Source organism: Denticeps clupeoides, chromosome 6, assembly GCF_900700375.1.
Source record: "Denticeps clupeoides chromosome 6, fDenClu1.1, whole genome shotgun sequence".
NCBI classification, from domain to species: domain Eukaryota; kingdom Metazoa; phylum Chordata; class Actinopteri; order Clupeiformes; family Denticipitidae; genus Denticeps; species Denticeps clupeoides.
Window position 1 is genome coordinate 17,852,362 of NC_041712.1, and position 13,854 is coordinate 17,866,215.

At 41.5% G+C, this 13,854-nt stretch overlaps 1 protein-coding gene across 7 annotated transcripts in view; it reads left to right on the plus strand.

Annotated features, from left to right (window-relative positions):
* Window positions 1-13,854, plus strand: part of jade2 (jade family PHD finger 2) — a 63,473-nt gene that overhangs the window by 28,606 nt on the left and 21,013 nt on the right. For all 7 annotated transcript variants that reach the window (XM_028983409.1, XM_028983410.1, XM_028983413.1 and 4 more), the window contains 5 exons: window positions 2,945-3,117; window positions 6,770-6,981; window positions 7,678-7,845; window positions 9,118-9,234; window positions 10,377-10,829. In XM_028983409.1, coding sequence (XP_028839242.1) covers window positions 2,945-3,117; window positions 6,770-6,981; window positions 7,678-7,845; window positions 9,118-9,234; window positions 10,377-10,829 — 1,123 coding nt within the window. The remainder of the gene's footprint in view (window positions 1-2,944; window positions 3,118-6,769; window positions 6,982-7,677; window positions 7,846-9,117; window positions 9,235-10,376; window positions 10,830-13,854) is intronic.

Consider the following 13,854-nt stretch of genomic DNA (forward strand, 5'->3'; position numbering starts at 1 on the left):
GCTCATCATAGTTTGCTTGGCACTGTTTTGGGGTCATTAAGGGATCTGCGGCAGGGTTGAATGGTCCAGGGACGTTGTTTGGTTCCCAGTGGTCTTCGTTATATGTTTGGATGCCACTGTGCACAAGTTCTGCCTTGTGTAATGTCTTAAAAGTTTGCCATAGGTGCCAAGTGACACGGGATGTTAACCTGAAGGGGAAAATAAACTGTCAGGAGGAGGGAGAGCAGAAGCTAAGACAGAAAAAACAACCGTCCAGAAGAAGTGCAGTCGAGGCATGTGAAGTTCAAGTTGACTGGCTGAACGCAAACACAGAGATGGAGCGAGAGAGAGACCACTTTCATCCTCCCTGACTGACGGGACCCCTGACAGTACAGCCAGCAGTGTTGTTTGTCTTTAAAAGGAATGTCTTGCACATCCAGTGTGTCAAGAAAAGAAATGAGAGAACAAGGGGGAAAAAATTCTCAGAGTTGATCCAAGTCCTGGAAGGATAAACACCAAGTCTTCTGGCCCTCTGAGATACTAAAGTGCAGTTAATAGTGCAGTGTTTTGGTTGAGTTTTATTGGCTATTTAATCTAATCCCAACAAGTCTTGCCCCTAGCCTTTGCTCCTGTCAAGTGGCTGCACCACAAATATGATTTGCCTGTGAAAGACCATTCCCCTGACTCAGCCTGATGACCAGGCTTAACTGGGCCCTGTCTGTGGTGGCATAGGCCTTCCTTTCTCCAGCCAGTTGGCCTCTGGGCAGGAGTGGTGATCTAGTCACAAAGGCCCATGTGTCTGCCCACGCGTGGTCACCGCCTTACGATCCTTCAGTCCTTAACAGTGCGTCTCATTCACCGCTCTGGCAGGCGCAGGATGCGGAGATCCCCCTGAATCCCCAGAAGGCCCAGAGATCAGCAATTAAACAAGCCCACTTCCTCTCCCGGGACGTACGGATGAAGCAGTCAGCTCTGTCCCTGTGTGTATGGTTATGGCTCTCCTGGATGGACTTAAATATTTACACCGTGGGGCTTGTAAACCTGAGTGACAGAACAGCAGTGATCCTGAGAGTGTCTCCTTTAATAATCACAGCCATTAAACAGAAGAGAGCGTTTAACACAGAGGCTGTGATCAGATTTTTTGTGCCCCATATATCAAATATTCACGGTTTGTTTTGAAACAGCCTTTTTTTTCACCACATGTTGGTGTTGCACCTCATCAGAGAACATGCTGTTCTTTTAAACTCACCGCTGTGGTTTTACTGTACTGAGCGTGTGGTAACATAGGAACTGAACAGCTCACCGTCCTTCGCTGTGACCGTGGAAAGCCCTCGGCTAATGTTTCCCTTCCTGCTGCTGGCCATTCTGACATTGATCAAAGGGGCCGTGGATGTACAGAAGTGAAGACGGTTTAATGTCGAATGAAAGGATCAGCATGGCAACCAGTTTTAAACATTTCAATCCAAGCCACCCACATCATTTGATCTCTGACAGAAGAGGAAAAGTTCTGTAAATACCTGAATGTGCCGTGGCAGAAATTAACAGGCGTGAGATTTCCAATTCTTTATGACATGCAGGTCAACATGTACTGTCACATTCTCTGTGTTTTGCAGGGAATTTTGCACTTTTGGGGTGTTCCACATTGTCAAACACCACCTACAAACACATGTGAAACAAGTAGTTCCTCTTGTCCTAGTGTAAGATAAAGCCCCGGTTGTTGCATAGAATCGAATCTGTTATGAACACAGAAGGGTTACTGATGACATGGTGTAGATAAGATTGTATCAGCTAAGCCTTTATCTGTTGCATCAGTTGGGCATTTGGGGTACCGTGATTTTAGTGGGCAGCCTTGTCTTGCTGTATGTTCGTGAAGTAGCAGCATTTGCTGGATTTTAATACACCACTGAACAGTGGTGAAAGGTATTGGCAGACTGTCTTATTTGCTTCCAGAAGTGGTTAAGCGTTTCTGAAGCCACATTGAAGCACAGGTTGATGGGGTGTATTTTAGCTTTGTCATTAGTAGTGTTGTTTTCTTCAATTAAATTTTTATGACGAAATATCTTTGTCAACTAATGTGATGTGACTGAGGTGATGGTTGATAAATAAATACAAGAATAAATAAATAAATAAAACTATATTAAAACATCTCTTAATTATTTCACGTTATTTCCTCTTGTTTAATTAATAGCGTTATTTCCTCTTGTTTAATTGCATTATTATATATTGGTTTCTGTTTCCTGTATTTCCGATCTGGTCACACAGATGACGTCCATTCCACAATTCGCATTAATTCGATTTCAGGATTCTTCTGATAGGAGAGCAGATGGCTGGGAGAAATGACAAAGCAATCTTTGGATGCACCTTCTTTACAATGAATTGGAAAAACCAAAGAGAAAAAACATGGAACAAATCAGAGCATCTTCTGTGTCTGGAATTGATGTAGTGTATTCTTGAGTCTATACGGTAACAATAATATAATAATAAGACAACCTTGTTTAAAAGGGTGGTAGTAGCCTAGTGGTTAAGACACTAGTCTATGAACCAGAAGACCCAGGTTCAAATCCCACTTACTACCATTGTGTCCCTGAGCAAGACACTTAACCCCAAGTGTCTCTAGGGGGGGACTGTCCCTGTAACTAATGATTGTAAGTCACTCTGGATAACGGAATCTGATGCTGTAAATGTAAATTATGAAATGGGTTTAGTCGGCTGAAACTTGAGTAGATTAAAATGATCCTGGATATGACAAGACTAATAATAAGGACAGCTGGAAGCAAAGACTAGACTAAAACTAAGTCAGGCTGCCAGAAACAACTATAGTCATTTATGTGAGTGCCATTGGCCCTGTATTGTAATATAAATCAATGCTGGCAGAGCCACCATTGAGCAGTCACCCCTTGAATGACGCTGATGAGGTCACGAATGTTCTAATGATGACCTGTGATCTTTGTCTCTGTGATTCCAGGGTGCTTCCAGAGGTTAATCGGATTCCCTTCTACTCACCTACCCACACCAGAATGCACACAGAGTCAGGTCACAGTGAATCACCAAGCCTGGCCGACCCACTGACGCGTTATGATTTGGATGATCTGGACGTTGCGTGGCTGGAACTTGTCAACACTGAATTCAGAGAGCTGGGTAAGGCTGATTTCTGAGATTGGTCTGCAGTTTAGGGTTTTATATGTTTCTGTAGAATTTTAGTTTATTACTTGTACTACACAACGACCCCTTTGTCTAACCGTTTGGTTGCTCTGGGTTTGTTCCATTTAAAAGAAGTCGCATGAGACTCACCAGCATCCACCTGAAACTACATGGTGGCTGTTCTGAGAATGAACCTACATTGATGTGCTGTTTATCACTACTTCCGTTGTTCTCATTACCGAGATATGACAAGCCTGGGTGTAATGCCGGTCCTGGAGTTCTGAGACAAATGGAATAAATATTAGTGAAAAGTCATTTTGGGTCCACTCAATTAATAAATTAATAGATGTACAAATGTCAAGTGTGAAATAAGTATCAGTGGGGGGAAAATAATCTTTTTATTAAGCATTATCACACGGCAGCCAAGTACTATTGGGAACCCCTGCACTTGCATAACATTTAATAGTTTTCATAGTCTTGTCTACAGTCCAGTGCGAACACTGTTTTATTGCAGGTCAGCGGAGCTGTGCGTTAATTTCTGTCAGTGAGAGAGGTGAACTTCCATCATCCCTCACAGTGTAAAGGATCCCTGTGCCCCCCTTCCCTTGAGTTCAGCCTCTGGGGCGCTGCCAAAACCCACAGGCCTGGAGTAGTCACAACTGCTGACCCACGAGATCCCATCCTGGCCCAGTTTGTATGCAATCTGATCTCATGCTCATAGATAATGGGGAAGGCGTTTGCATATTCAAATCCCCTCCAGGCCACTTGCTTGTTTTTCCTGCTTGGAGTAAAAAAGAAAGCAGGAAAATAGTTTCTTAAACATACATGCATTTTCCAGTCAGCATGGGTGGGTTCCCATAACCACAAGCTAGACAAAACAAACAATTTTATGACCACTATGATAAGGCACTTTCTTGTTCTTCTGGGGTTTTTTTCTCTCTCGCTCTTTTTTTCAGCTCACAGAAGCAATTTCCCACTCGCTCTCATTTTCCATTTACCAAATGTAAATGTCAACGTCACTAAAGTTAATAGCTAACCGGACTTCCCTTTAGTTAGCTGTAAAAACAAGCCGTCCTTACATACGCTGATTCTTAATGTGCCTTAAGCAAATCAATTAGCTGTGAAATTCCCATAAATTTGTCCCTGCTGGCACAGCCACAGAACTGTTGATGAGTGAGTGTGGAATTGGTCACATTCAATGTGGATTTTTCACGATTTAGTCCTCTTCTGTGAGCCATGGGGAGCGACCGGTAGCATTGTGTGTGGACATTGGAGGGTGTTTCAGCCGACTGGGGGATTTTTGTCCAAATAAATAGGAGTAACCGAACACAAAGTCCTAAGTGTGAGTGTGTGTATTTTAAACATTGGCTCTGACTGTGAGGTTGAAGACATTGCTTACTGCATTTATTATCTCTAAAAATGTGCAGAAGGGAAAAAAAGCGCCATTACTTTATCATCCACGGCTCTCAGAAAAACCATTAGTTGTATCTGTAGGAAGAGATGTGACTGCCTGATGCAAAGTCTAAACGGGATCTTCATTAGCTCAGCGGAACTGAACTGCGAGACTGATAGAGGTCAGATTGGAGCCTTGCCCTGCCAGTGGGGACTTTCTGCTATAGTGGGAGGCTTTGACCTTTGCTAAAGAGCATCTTTGAAAAGAGCCCAAAAACATTTGCTTGTTAGCCAGCGCCAGGCCCGATGCCACGTTATTAGTTTAGTTTTACTCTGAGAGTGGAGAGATGGTTATCGGGAGAGATGGTGGGGGTGGATGCTGGCTCAGTTGCTGGTGAGAGTGCTGATATCTCTGGGCACAGGTACCCTTGGCCTTGGTTATCAGATTGTCGGCTGTAGGGTTTATACACAGGCATGCCTTTTTTCCTCTGCATATGTATTCATGTGCTCAAATGGGACAGTAAAAAAAGATGACTATTAATAAGGAAACCAACCAAAGATTTGATTTTGTCCCTAAGGCTCCCTGCATAATGGACGATTCTCTACAAGACATTTTTTTCTTTATCACCATAACTAGTGGTCAGAACTATGAACATGTTTGACATGTATGTAGTACATGTCATACCTTACTACTGGCTAGTTTGATATAAAGTTATGACACAAGCCTTACAAGCAGTTTGAAAACTTGCCATGTGATGCACGGGACACAGAAAAGTAGTCTCACTTGTTTGACAATAAAATTCTGTGAACTCTATAAGCATTCAAACAAAACTATTGCACCAAATATTTCAACGTGTAATGGGTGTCAAAACTGTGCAACACTTAAATTAAATAATGTTTATGCAATACCAATATATGCAACTAAAATGACCAAGATGCACAGGACATGATGCAGAGGACAACATCACTGCTGTAAAAGCTACACAAAGTAGCTGTTAAGTTTAACATTTCACAGTACTAAGAGTAAAAATGTGGTGCATTGTAGGAATAATTTAATTAAGCCTGATGCACTATTCAATATGAAAAGTGAAGTAAAAGTCTTGTAAAATTGTAAAATTGTCATTGTGAAACAGAGCACAGCACAGTGTGCACAAAACAAAATGTGTCCTCTACTTTTAACCATCACCCTTGGTGAACAGTGGGCAGCCATGACAGGCGCCTGGGGAGCAGTGTGTGGGGACGGTGCTTTGCTCAGTGGCACCTTGGTGACAACCTTCTGATTACGCCGGCCGCTTCCTTAACTACTAGGCCACCACTGCCCCTAATATATACTGAACTTTAAATGTCTGCGTTATGATACGAATTTGCCTTGAATTTCATTGAAAATAGTAAAAAAAATCACATTGTGACAGGTAACCGTGTTTCAAATGTCTGCAAAACCTTCAGTTATTTAAATACATAGACATTAATTAGGTTTTAAAGCATATTTTATTGAGCATTTTGGTTTCATTTCCCAGAGAATCGCCCTAGTACTGTAATACTTTATAATAATCTAGGAGTCTGGTCTGGAATGACAAGTGGAAACATACCTTAAGGTGGTCAAACTAGTGGGCCAACCAGTATTTTTATTTAATATAATTTTATTTATAGTATTTATTTCTAGATTTTTAGTGCAGCAATTCAACTCATGTTATAAGAAGGTTTCAATGTGTGTTTGTCTGAGAGCATGCTGAACATTCACATTCCTTCAGTTTCTTGTTTTGCAGTTGACAGTGCAGTTGACAAATCCAATTTAAAGCATCTTACCATCTTTAGTGAACATGTGTCTCAATGTCATGATTGTTGTGTTCTTCCCACCACTTGCTGCCTTTGCTCATGCAATGTGCCATTTGTGTCCATCCATACACAAAAAAATCTAGGTTTAACTATACGTTCAGCTAGTTCAATCCTCTTAAGGGGTATCTTGACCAGCTTTGACCCCAAGCTGGACCGTTTTTTTTTCCTCACACAGTTTAGTTGGTCACATTTGCTAAATCTGGCAAGCAGCCTTACAGTGTTTTTATATGTATTCATTACATTAAAGTCACTTATATGGTGCCTTAAAATGTTGTAAATTGTTGTAAATTGTTCCCAAATGTATCATTGTATATTATTTTCTGAGTGAGCTGTCTGTGGTGCTGAGTTTTTAAGGCCTTTATAAATGACTTACCTCATATGTAAGTATATGTTGGTGTGTGTGTGTGTGTGTGCTCCACAGCATTACCAGAACTTGATGAACTGACAATGGAGCGTGTGCTAGAAGAGCTGGAGAGTCAGTGCGAGGAGAAGATGCAGCTGGCTATTGCAACACAGGAGGGCCTGGGCATTGAATATGATGAAGATGTCGTGTGTGACGTTTGCCGTTCACCAGAAGGGGAGGATGGCAATGAGATGGTCTTTTGCGACAAGTGCAACATCTGCGTACATCAGGTCAGCTTCAGGACACCACTACGAACTGTTTCGATGTTCAAAAAACTGTGTTAGAAAATATCGATACGGCAATATATTGTGAAATTTTACATGGTGATATTTTAAATACAGGGACATCAAAATACAGGGACATGAAAATCAGTCCACTCCTGAAGATGATGCTGTAGCTGGGTACTTTTGAATTACTACTTGGCATTTCAGGCAGAAGGAAATTTCAAAACATGACAGACCGATCACAGCATCCTGTATATCAGCTGTGTGTTTACATTTTCAGTGAACTGTAGAATATCACAATATATAGTGATATAATCGTACCGTGACTCATGTATCGGAATACGTATTGTATCGTGAGAATCTTGCCAATGCAGACCTCTAGTTTGGAGTATGCTGATTTGGAAAGGCAGTCAGAACGTTCCAACAAACCACAGTTTCTCCACGCATAGGTTAAAGTAGCAATTTATTGTAACAGCTGTTGTTGAGCATTTCACAGTGTGAACTGCTTCAGTGTTACTCCCACCAGAACATGCAGACACGTCACTTTGATGTCAGGGACTAGTGTTTTTTAGGGTGATACTGTGTTAATTGATGTGACAATCCCTCAAGAGTTTCTACTCATGTAAAAATCCAGGTGTGCTGTTTTTGTGGTGGTAGGCTTAGGTATGTGTGTTGAGTTTTTCCTCTCTCTTTGTCATGCAGGCATGTTACGGGATCCTGAAGGTGCCACAGGGTAACTGGCTGTGCCGTACATGTGCCCTGGGGGTGCAGCCAAAATGTCTGCTGTGTCCTAAAAGAGTGGGAGCCCTGAAACCCACCCGCAGTGGAACCAAGTGGGTCCATGTTAGTTGTGCCTTATGGATCCCAGAGGTAAAGAAAGTGTCTCTCTTGATCTCTTTCGTCCTTCAACACACACACTTATGCACAAGTCTTGGACTGTTCAGTAGATTATGATGCATTGTGGGAAAATCTCAGAAGGCATTGCAGTCATTTTTAGGTTGCATTTTAGGTTGTGTTTTAGTGTTGTATTTTATGAACTACAAAAACTGTGCATTTGGGGTGAGGTGAGTTCAGTTTGGTCTAAGTACATTTTAATGTGTGTAAACATGTGTAATTTTTTCCATCATGGCACAGACCGTATTCAGCTTCATGGTTGTGGTGAAAGCAGTGCAGTAGAGCAAGGAGAGAACAGGACTAGATACCAGCAAATGCAGCTCATCATCAAGGCACTCATTGCACCATCCACACTCGGAGTCATTTTGCTTCTCAGTCGTTCTTGGTTTCGCTGTTCATGTAGGTCTGAGTCTCTGATCTGGACTTCTTTACAGAAAATTAACAGAAAATAATTTGCATCGAAATGTGGTGAAGAAGGTGATGAAGTGTTAATAGGTCATGGCATAGATAGAGATCAAACGTTATGAGAAAAAGCATGGGTTACGTTTCACTTTTTTTTTTTTTTTTCCTTTAGTCAAATAAAGTAGAGGTTGTGGGGGACAAATTCATTGCCCTTAGCCAGAAAAATCAAGCCATAACCATAATTCCACCGATCCTTTAGAAACCTACAGAGAAAAGAGAACAAGTGTTAAATGGCTGTTAATTTAGGCTGTAATTTCTTTCCTCTCATCGTGTCACATTTAAAGAGGGGGGAAATCTTTTCAGCTCCCTGGAAGTATGAAGTAATTAGAATTGAAATAAGGGGAAGGAGAGAGTGAAAAGGGTTGTGCTCCGATCAGCATGGGGCACTTGGATATTCTAATCAGGCTATTGGAGGGTAGAGGAAGGAAGAGGTTGAATCAGGGTACAGAGACACCAAAAATGGAACACACACACACAGACTATTAGCTGAGTTCAGAATGGAGAAACCCGATGACTTCAAAAGGATTAGGCCGATTTGTTGGGGTGTAAATGCATGCTCTTACCAAAATGTGCACTCTTCTGTGGATATTCATACTAAAGAGCAAATTGCTGCCAAAAAGATTATTGGTTGGAACACTTTGGCAAACAGTTGCTCTGAAATGAGCCATTAGCACCTCATTTTCTCCAGATGTACACCACTGTGTTGAAAATTGCAACATAGGAAATGAAGATTGTTTCCTCAAAGGGTGGCTATATTGTGTGTGTGTGTGTGGTGTGTTCTGTTAGGTAAGCATCGGCTGCCCAGAGAAGATGGAGCCCATCACTAAAGTGTCCCACATTCCAGCTAGTCGCTGGGCACTCTCCTGCAGCCTATGCAAGGAGCACACCGGCACCTGCATACAGGTGAGTCAAAACCCCGCCCACTCAGACATCACTGCTATTTCTGTACCACCATGGCGAACCTAAATAGCAGAAATATCACAGTGGTGGCACCTAATATCACAGACTGCCAGATTTGAGGGAAAGGTCAAATTGTGTTTCTTGTGATTCAATTTGCAAAATAATTTAATAATTCAAATGTAATTTTTCAAAAATTTTTCAGCCTATTACCCACATGAGGTGCAGAATAACAGCATTTGGAACCCTATGCAATTAGCAAATCACATTGTTTCAAAGCACGAAGCTTGATTTGACTAATTATGTAGCCCTATTACATACCTAATAATTTCTTGCACACAAGCAATCACTCAAATATTGCAACGTGTGATTTAATTATACTGTGATTATATTGGCTGTATCACAGTTCTTTCAGCATTTAAAATACTTTAAGTATTTTAAATTGTAATTGGCAGCAATGTTTTGAGTACATTGTGCAGGCGAAGTATTGCACAGAAAGGTATTTCGCTGGCGTCTGGCATGGTTAGAAAGCAGCCTTGACTGGAGTTTACACATTATCCTTTGACCGTTCTGCTGACCATTGAGTGTTGAAGTGGTGTGGGCTTGCGGAGGCCATTTCCAGGTCTCTGGCACAGCACACATGTCGACAGTGCTGCTCTTTTCTGTGGCAGCCCGTTTCCTCTTCTTCGCAGCCGTTAACGTATTGATGTGACAGGCGTCGGTGACTGAGAGGCTGTGAACAGAGACCTGTAATTTAGAGTCTCTACCACTGACAGACCGAGATGAGTGCTCTGCCGGCTGGCTGAAACATTATTAATGTTTGAACATTTAGATTTTTGTGAATTCACATGTTCAGAGCGGTTAATTACGGAGTCAGTCCTGCTGGAGTATCATTTACATTTATGGCATTTATCAAATGCCATAATCACAGGTGAGTGTGCTACCACCCAGCCTACTATCATCCAGTGTTTAGTATCTTGTTCAGGGCCTTGTAAGGTCAGCTGGTTCATCTATTTATTTACTTCTAGGTGATTTAAGAAATTCCAAATTGGTTTGTTAGCTGTGTAAGTTGGAATTTTCTTTTGACTGATAAAGGAAATGTAATATTGGTGTAATTAGTGTATATCCTTTCCTGTTTTGCCTCATAGTGCTCAATGCCCTCCTGCATCATAGCTTTTCATGTGACGTGTGCATTTGACCACGGCCTAGAGATGAGGACCATCCTAGCAGAGAACGATGAAGTGCGCTTCAAGTCCTTCTGTCTGGAGCACAGCAGCAGGGTGCACAACGGGAAAGCCGAGCGGCCGGACCGCGACCAGACGGAGCTGGAGAAGGCGAGCCAGCGCAAACAGAAACTGCAGGAACTGGAAGATGAGTTCTACAGGCTGGTCGACCCCAAGGAGGTGGCGGACAACCTTGGCCTGCCTGACGTGCACGTGGACTTCCTGTTCCAGTTCTGGAAGCTGCGTCGGAAGTCCAACTTCAACCAGCCACTGGTAGCTGCCAAGAGGGACGAGGTGGACAACCTTGCCCAACAGGAGCAGGACGTGCTGTATCGGCGCCTCAAGCTCTTCACCCACCTACGGCAGGATCTGGAGAGGGTAAGTGTCCCCATCCTCTCTCGTCACTCTCACCTAATCTAGACACAATGATCTTATTGAGCTTGAATCTTATTGAGCTTGAAGCTAATACATTTAGTGTCATACACATGATTTAGTGTCATACACATGATTATACACATGCCTCCAGGTTTCTGGATTCTTTTACAGACACACATGCAGGATAGTCGAATTCACAATTTGAGCAAAATGTGTGGAGTGTCAGTACAAGAAATAATGTGAAGATGCTGTTATATGGGAAGCTTTGCAGGCAGAAATAAAATAGAAAGTGTGTGTGTGACTATGTGTATTAACACGGCTTTTTTCATGTTTTGTTGCCTCACAACCTGGAATTTTACAGAACATGCATACAGCTTTACCTCTTCAAAATCTTTGAAAAATTACATCTTCAAACAACAAATAGGACAAAATAACAAACCTTTTGTGGCAATTACAGCTGCAAAATACTTTGGATAAGTCTCTAAACCTGAACAGCTAAGGTGCCACTGAGTACCGTCCCCACACTTTCACTTTGGATTGTTTTCACTCAAGTCTGACCACAGATTCTCAATTGGATTGAGGTCTGGACTCTGACCAACACATTTATTTGTTTCCCCCTAAACCACTCGAGTGTTGCTTTAGCAGTATGCTTCAGGCCATTATGCTGGAAGGTGAACCTCAGCACCACCCATCTTTCCCTCAACTCTGACCAGATTCCCAATCCCTGCTGCTGACAAATATCCCTACAGCATGATCCTGCACCACCATGTTTCACTGTGGGGTGATGGGATGTGTTGAGTTTGAGCAAGATTTTTCCTTTGTAGACAAAAACTTAAATTTGACCATAACTTCCTCCATACATTTGGGGTGTTGCCTACATGCCTTTTGGACACACTTTCTTAACCTTAACACTGAATTATGGCTATAACCATAACTCCAGTCTCTGCTGTGGAACTCTTCAACTCCTTCAGGGTCACCTTTGGTTTCTGGGCTGTCTCTCTGATTAATGCCCTCCTTGGTTTCTGAGTTTTGGTGGGCGGCCCTCTCTTGGCAGGTTTGTTGTGGCACCATGTTCTTTCCATTTGAGGATGATGGATTTGATGGTACTCCAGGGGATCATAAAAGATTTTTTTATTTTTTTATAATCAAACCCTGACAGATAATTCTCGTTTTGAGTGCTCCTTGGTCTTTATGGTGTACTGCCTCTTTTTTATCGGTGTTGCTGCCTATTAGAGCTGTAATCGGCCATAAAAGTATAAACAAGTACATCTTTTTTAAAATCCCTGCTTTCTTTGTCTGCACCACAAGTAAGGAAATGTGAGGGCTAGGAAATGTGCGGTGATATGAGCAAATCTAAAACATTATTGCCAGTGGCCAGACTCCATTTCATATCCTGAAGATCCATTTCTGCATCTCTTTCGATAATTAAAACACATCACATGATTTCAGTGGTCGGGATTGGCAAATCAAATGAACATTTCAGTGAGAAAAAAATCTATTTCGCAAAATACTTTTACCAATCAAAGAAAAACTCATTTACAAACAGTGAATCATACAGTAAGGATAAATACTATAAACTGGTTGTGGTTTAATGTGTGAGCTTGACTCGACTCGACTCAACCCAGACTGAACCAAGCTGAGCTTCACTAAAATGATTGAGCCCGAATGTTTGTCGGATTTGGGCCAAGATTTACAGCTCTACTCCCTATGGAGCCTTTCAGAAAAGGTGTATTTATACTGACAGATCATGTGACAGATTGCTCACAGTTGGACTTCATTTCACTAATAATGTGACTTTTGAAGGTAATTGGTTGCACCAGAACTTTTTATGGGGTTCATAGTAAGGGGGGTGAATACATGGCATTTTTTTTCCCCTTTTTTTTATTATATCTCCTGTATTTGTATCTGTTCTGTGAAGTAAAACTGCTGTATTAAAAGTAGGCTTGGAATTTGCATACATGTAGAACAGTCAATCTCCTAATTGGAGTCCATTACTATTCCAATGAATTTGTTGCATATTTCATCCATGGGTTCAACACACCACTTCCAATCATACAGTTCCCCAGAATGTGAGGTTTGGGTAATGTGCTCACAATTAAGAAATTTAAATTGTCATCCAGGGTAAGTCACATTGTTGAAGACATGTCTGCTTCATCTAATCATGGTCCATACATGTGTTTAGCTGAGCAAATTGGATGAGTCAAGTTGCAGTTTGTACCATTAATATGTCTGTTTAGTGTTGGGTCCCTTTTTTAAATTAGTGGATAGCTTCACATACTAAGTAATGTCTTCTATTGTAGACTTTCCTCTAATTCGAAGAAAGAAGCTGGATATTCCGAATCTGACTTTAAAAGTGAAGGTTATTCCATCATGGCCAAAGCAAAGTCAAATACATTTGTATTCATCCAGTAAGCTTGTATTTCAAAGGCGTTGTCTTTACCTTAATTAGCCCTAACAAACCACTATTATGGAGGAAAGAAATTCCATTGATGCTTCAATTTGTGTTAATTCCAGTCCCCTTGAGCCAGGAGTGAAGTCAGGCTGCTGGAAAGTCTTTTTGAAATGATTTCTGTTAATGGATCTAACAGTGTGTTAGCAGGTCTGTTGATGCACTGTCTGCACATTACATGCATTATCTACAGTATGTACAGTAGCAGTACAGACATAAGTACTGATGCTAAGCAAATATGACTGCTCTCGGTAAGTGCAAAAGAAAGAAAATCTTCACTACTGACTTCAGCTAAAAGAGAACTGTTGTGAAAAATATTAATTTGGATATTATTAATGGCAAATATATTGATTTTTGGTGCTGATATTGACTGCAGCATGTCTTACTGACATGTCACATCCCTTTTTTAAATAGCTTTTTACCAGAACCAATGAAGACAAGTCAGCCTGGTAGTTTCTTGCAATATTTTAATTCAAACTCTAATCGCATTTGTGTAGGTACCGCGGGAATAAACGTTATGCCGCAGGACCTGCTTTTTAAAATGCCGTGATGTCACGCTCAGGTCAAACATGCGTTATG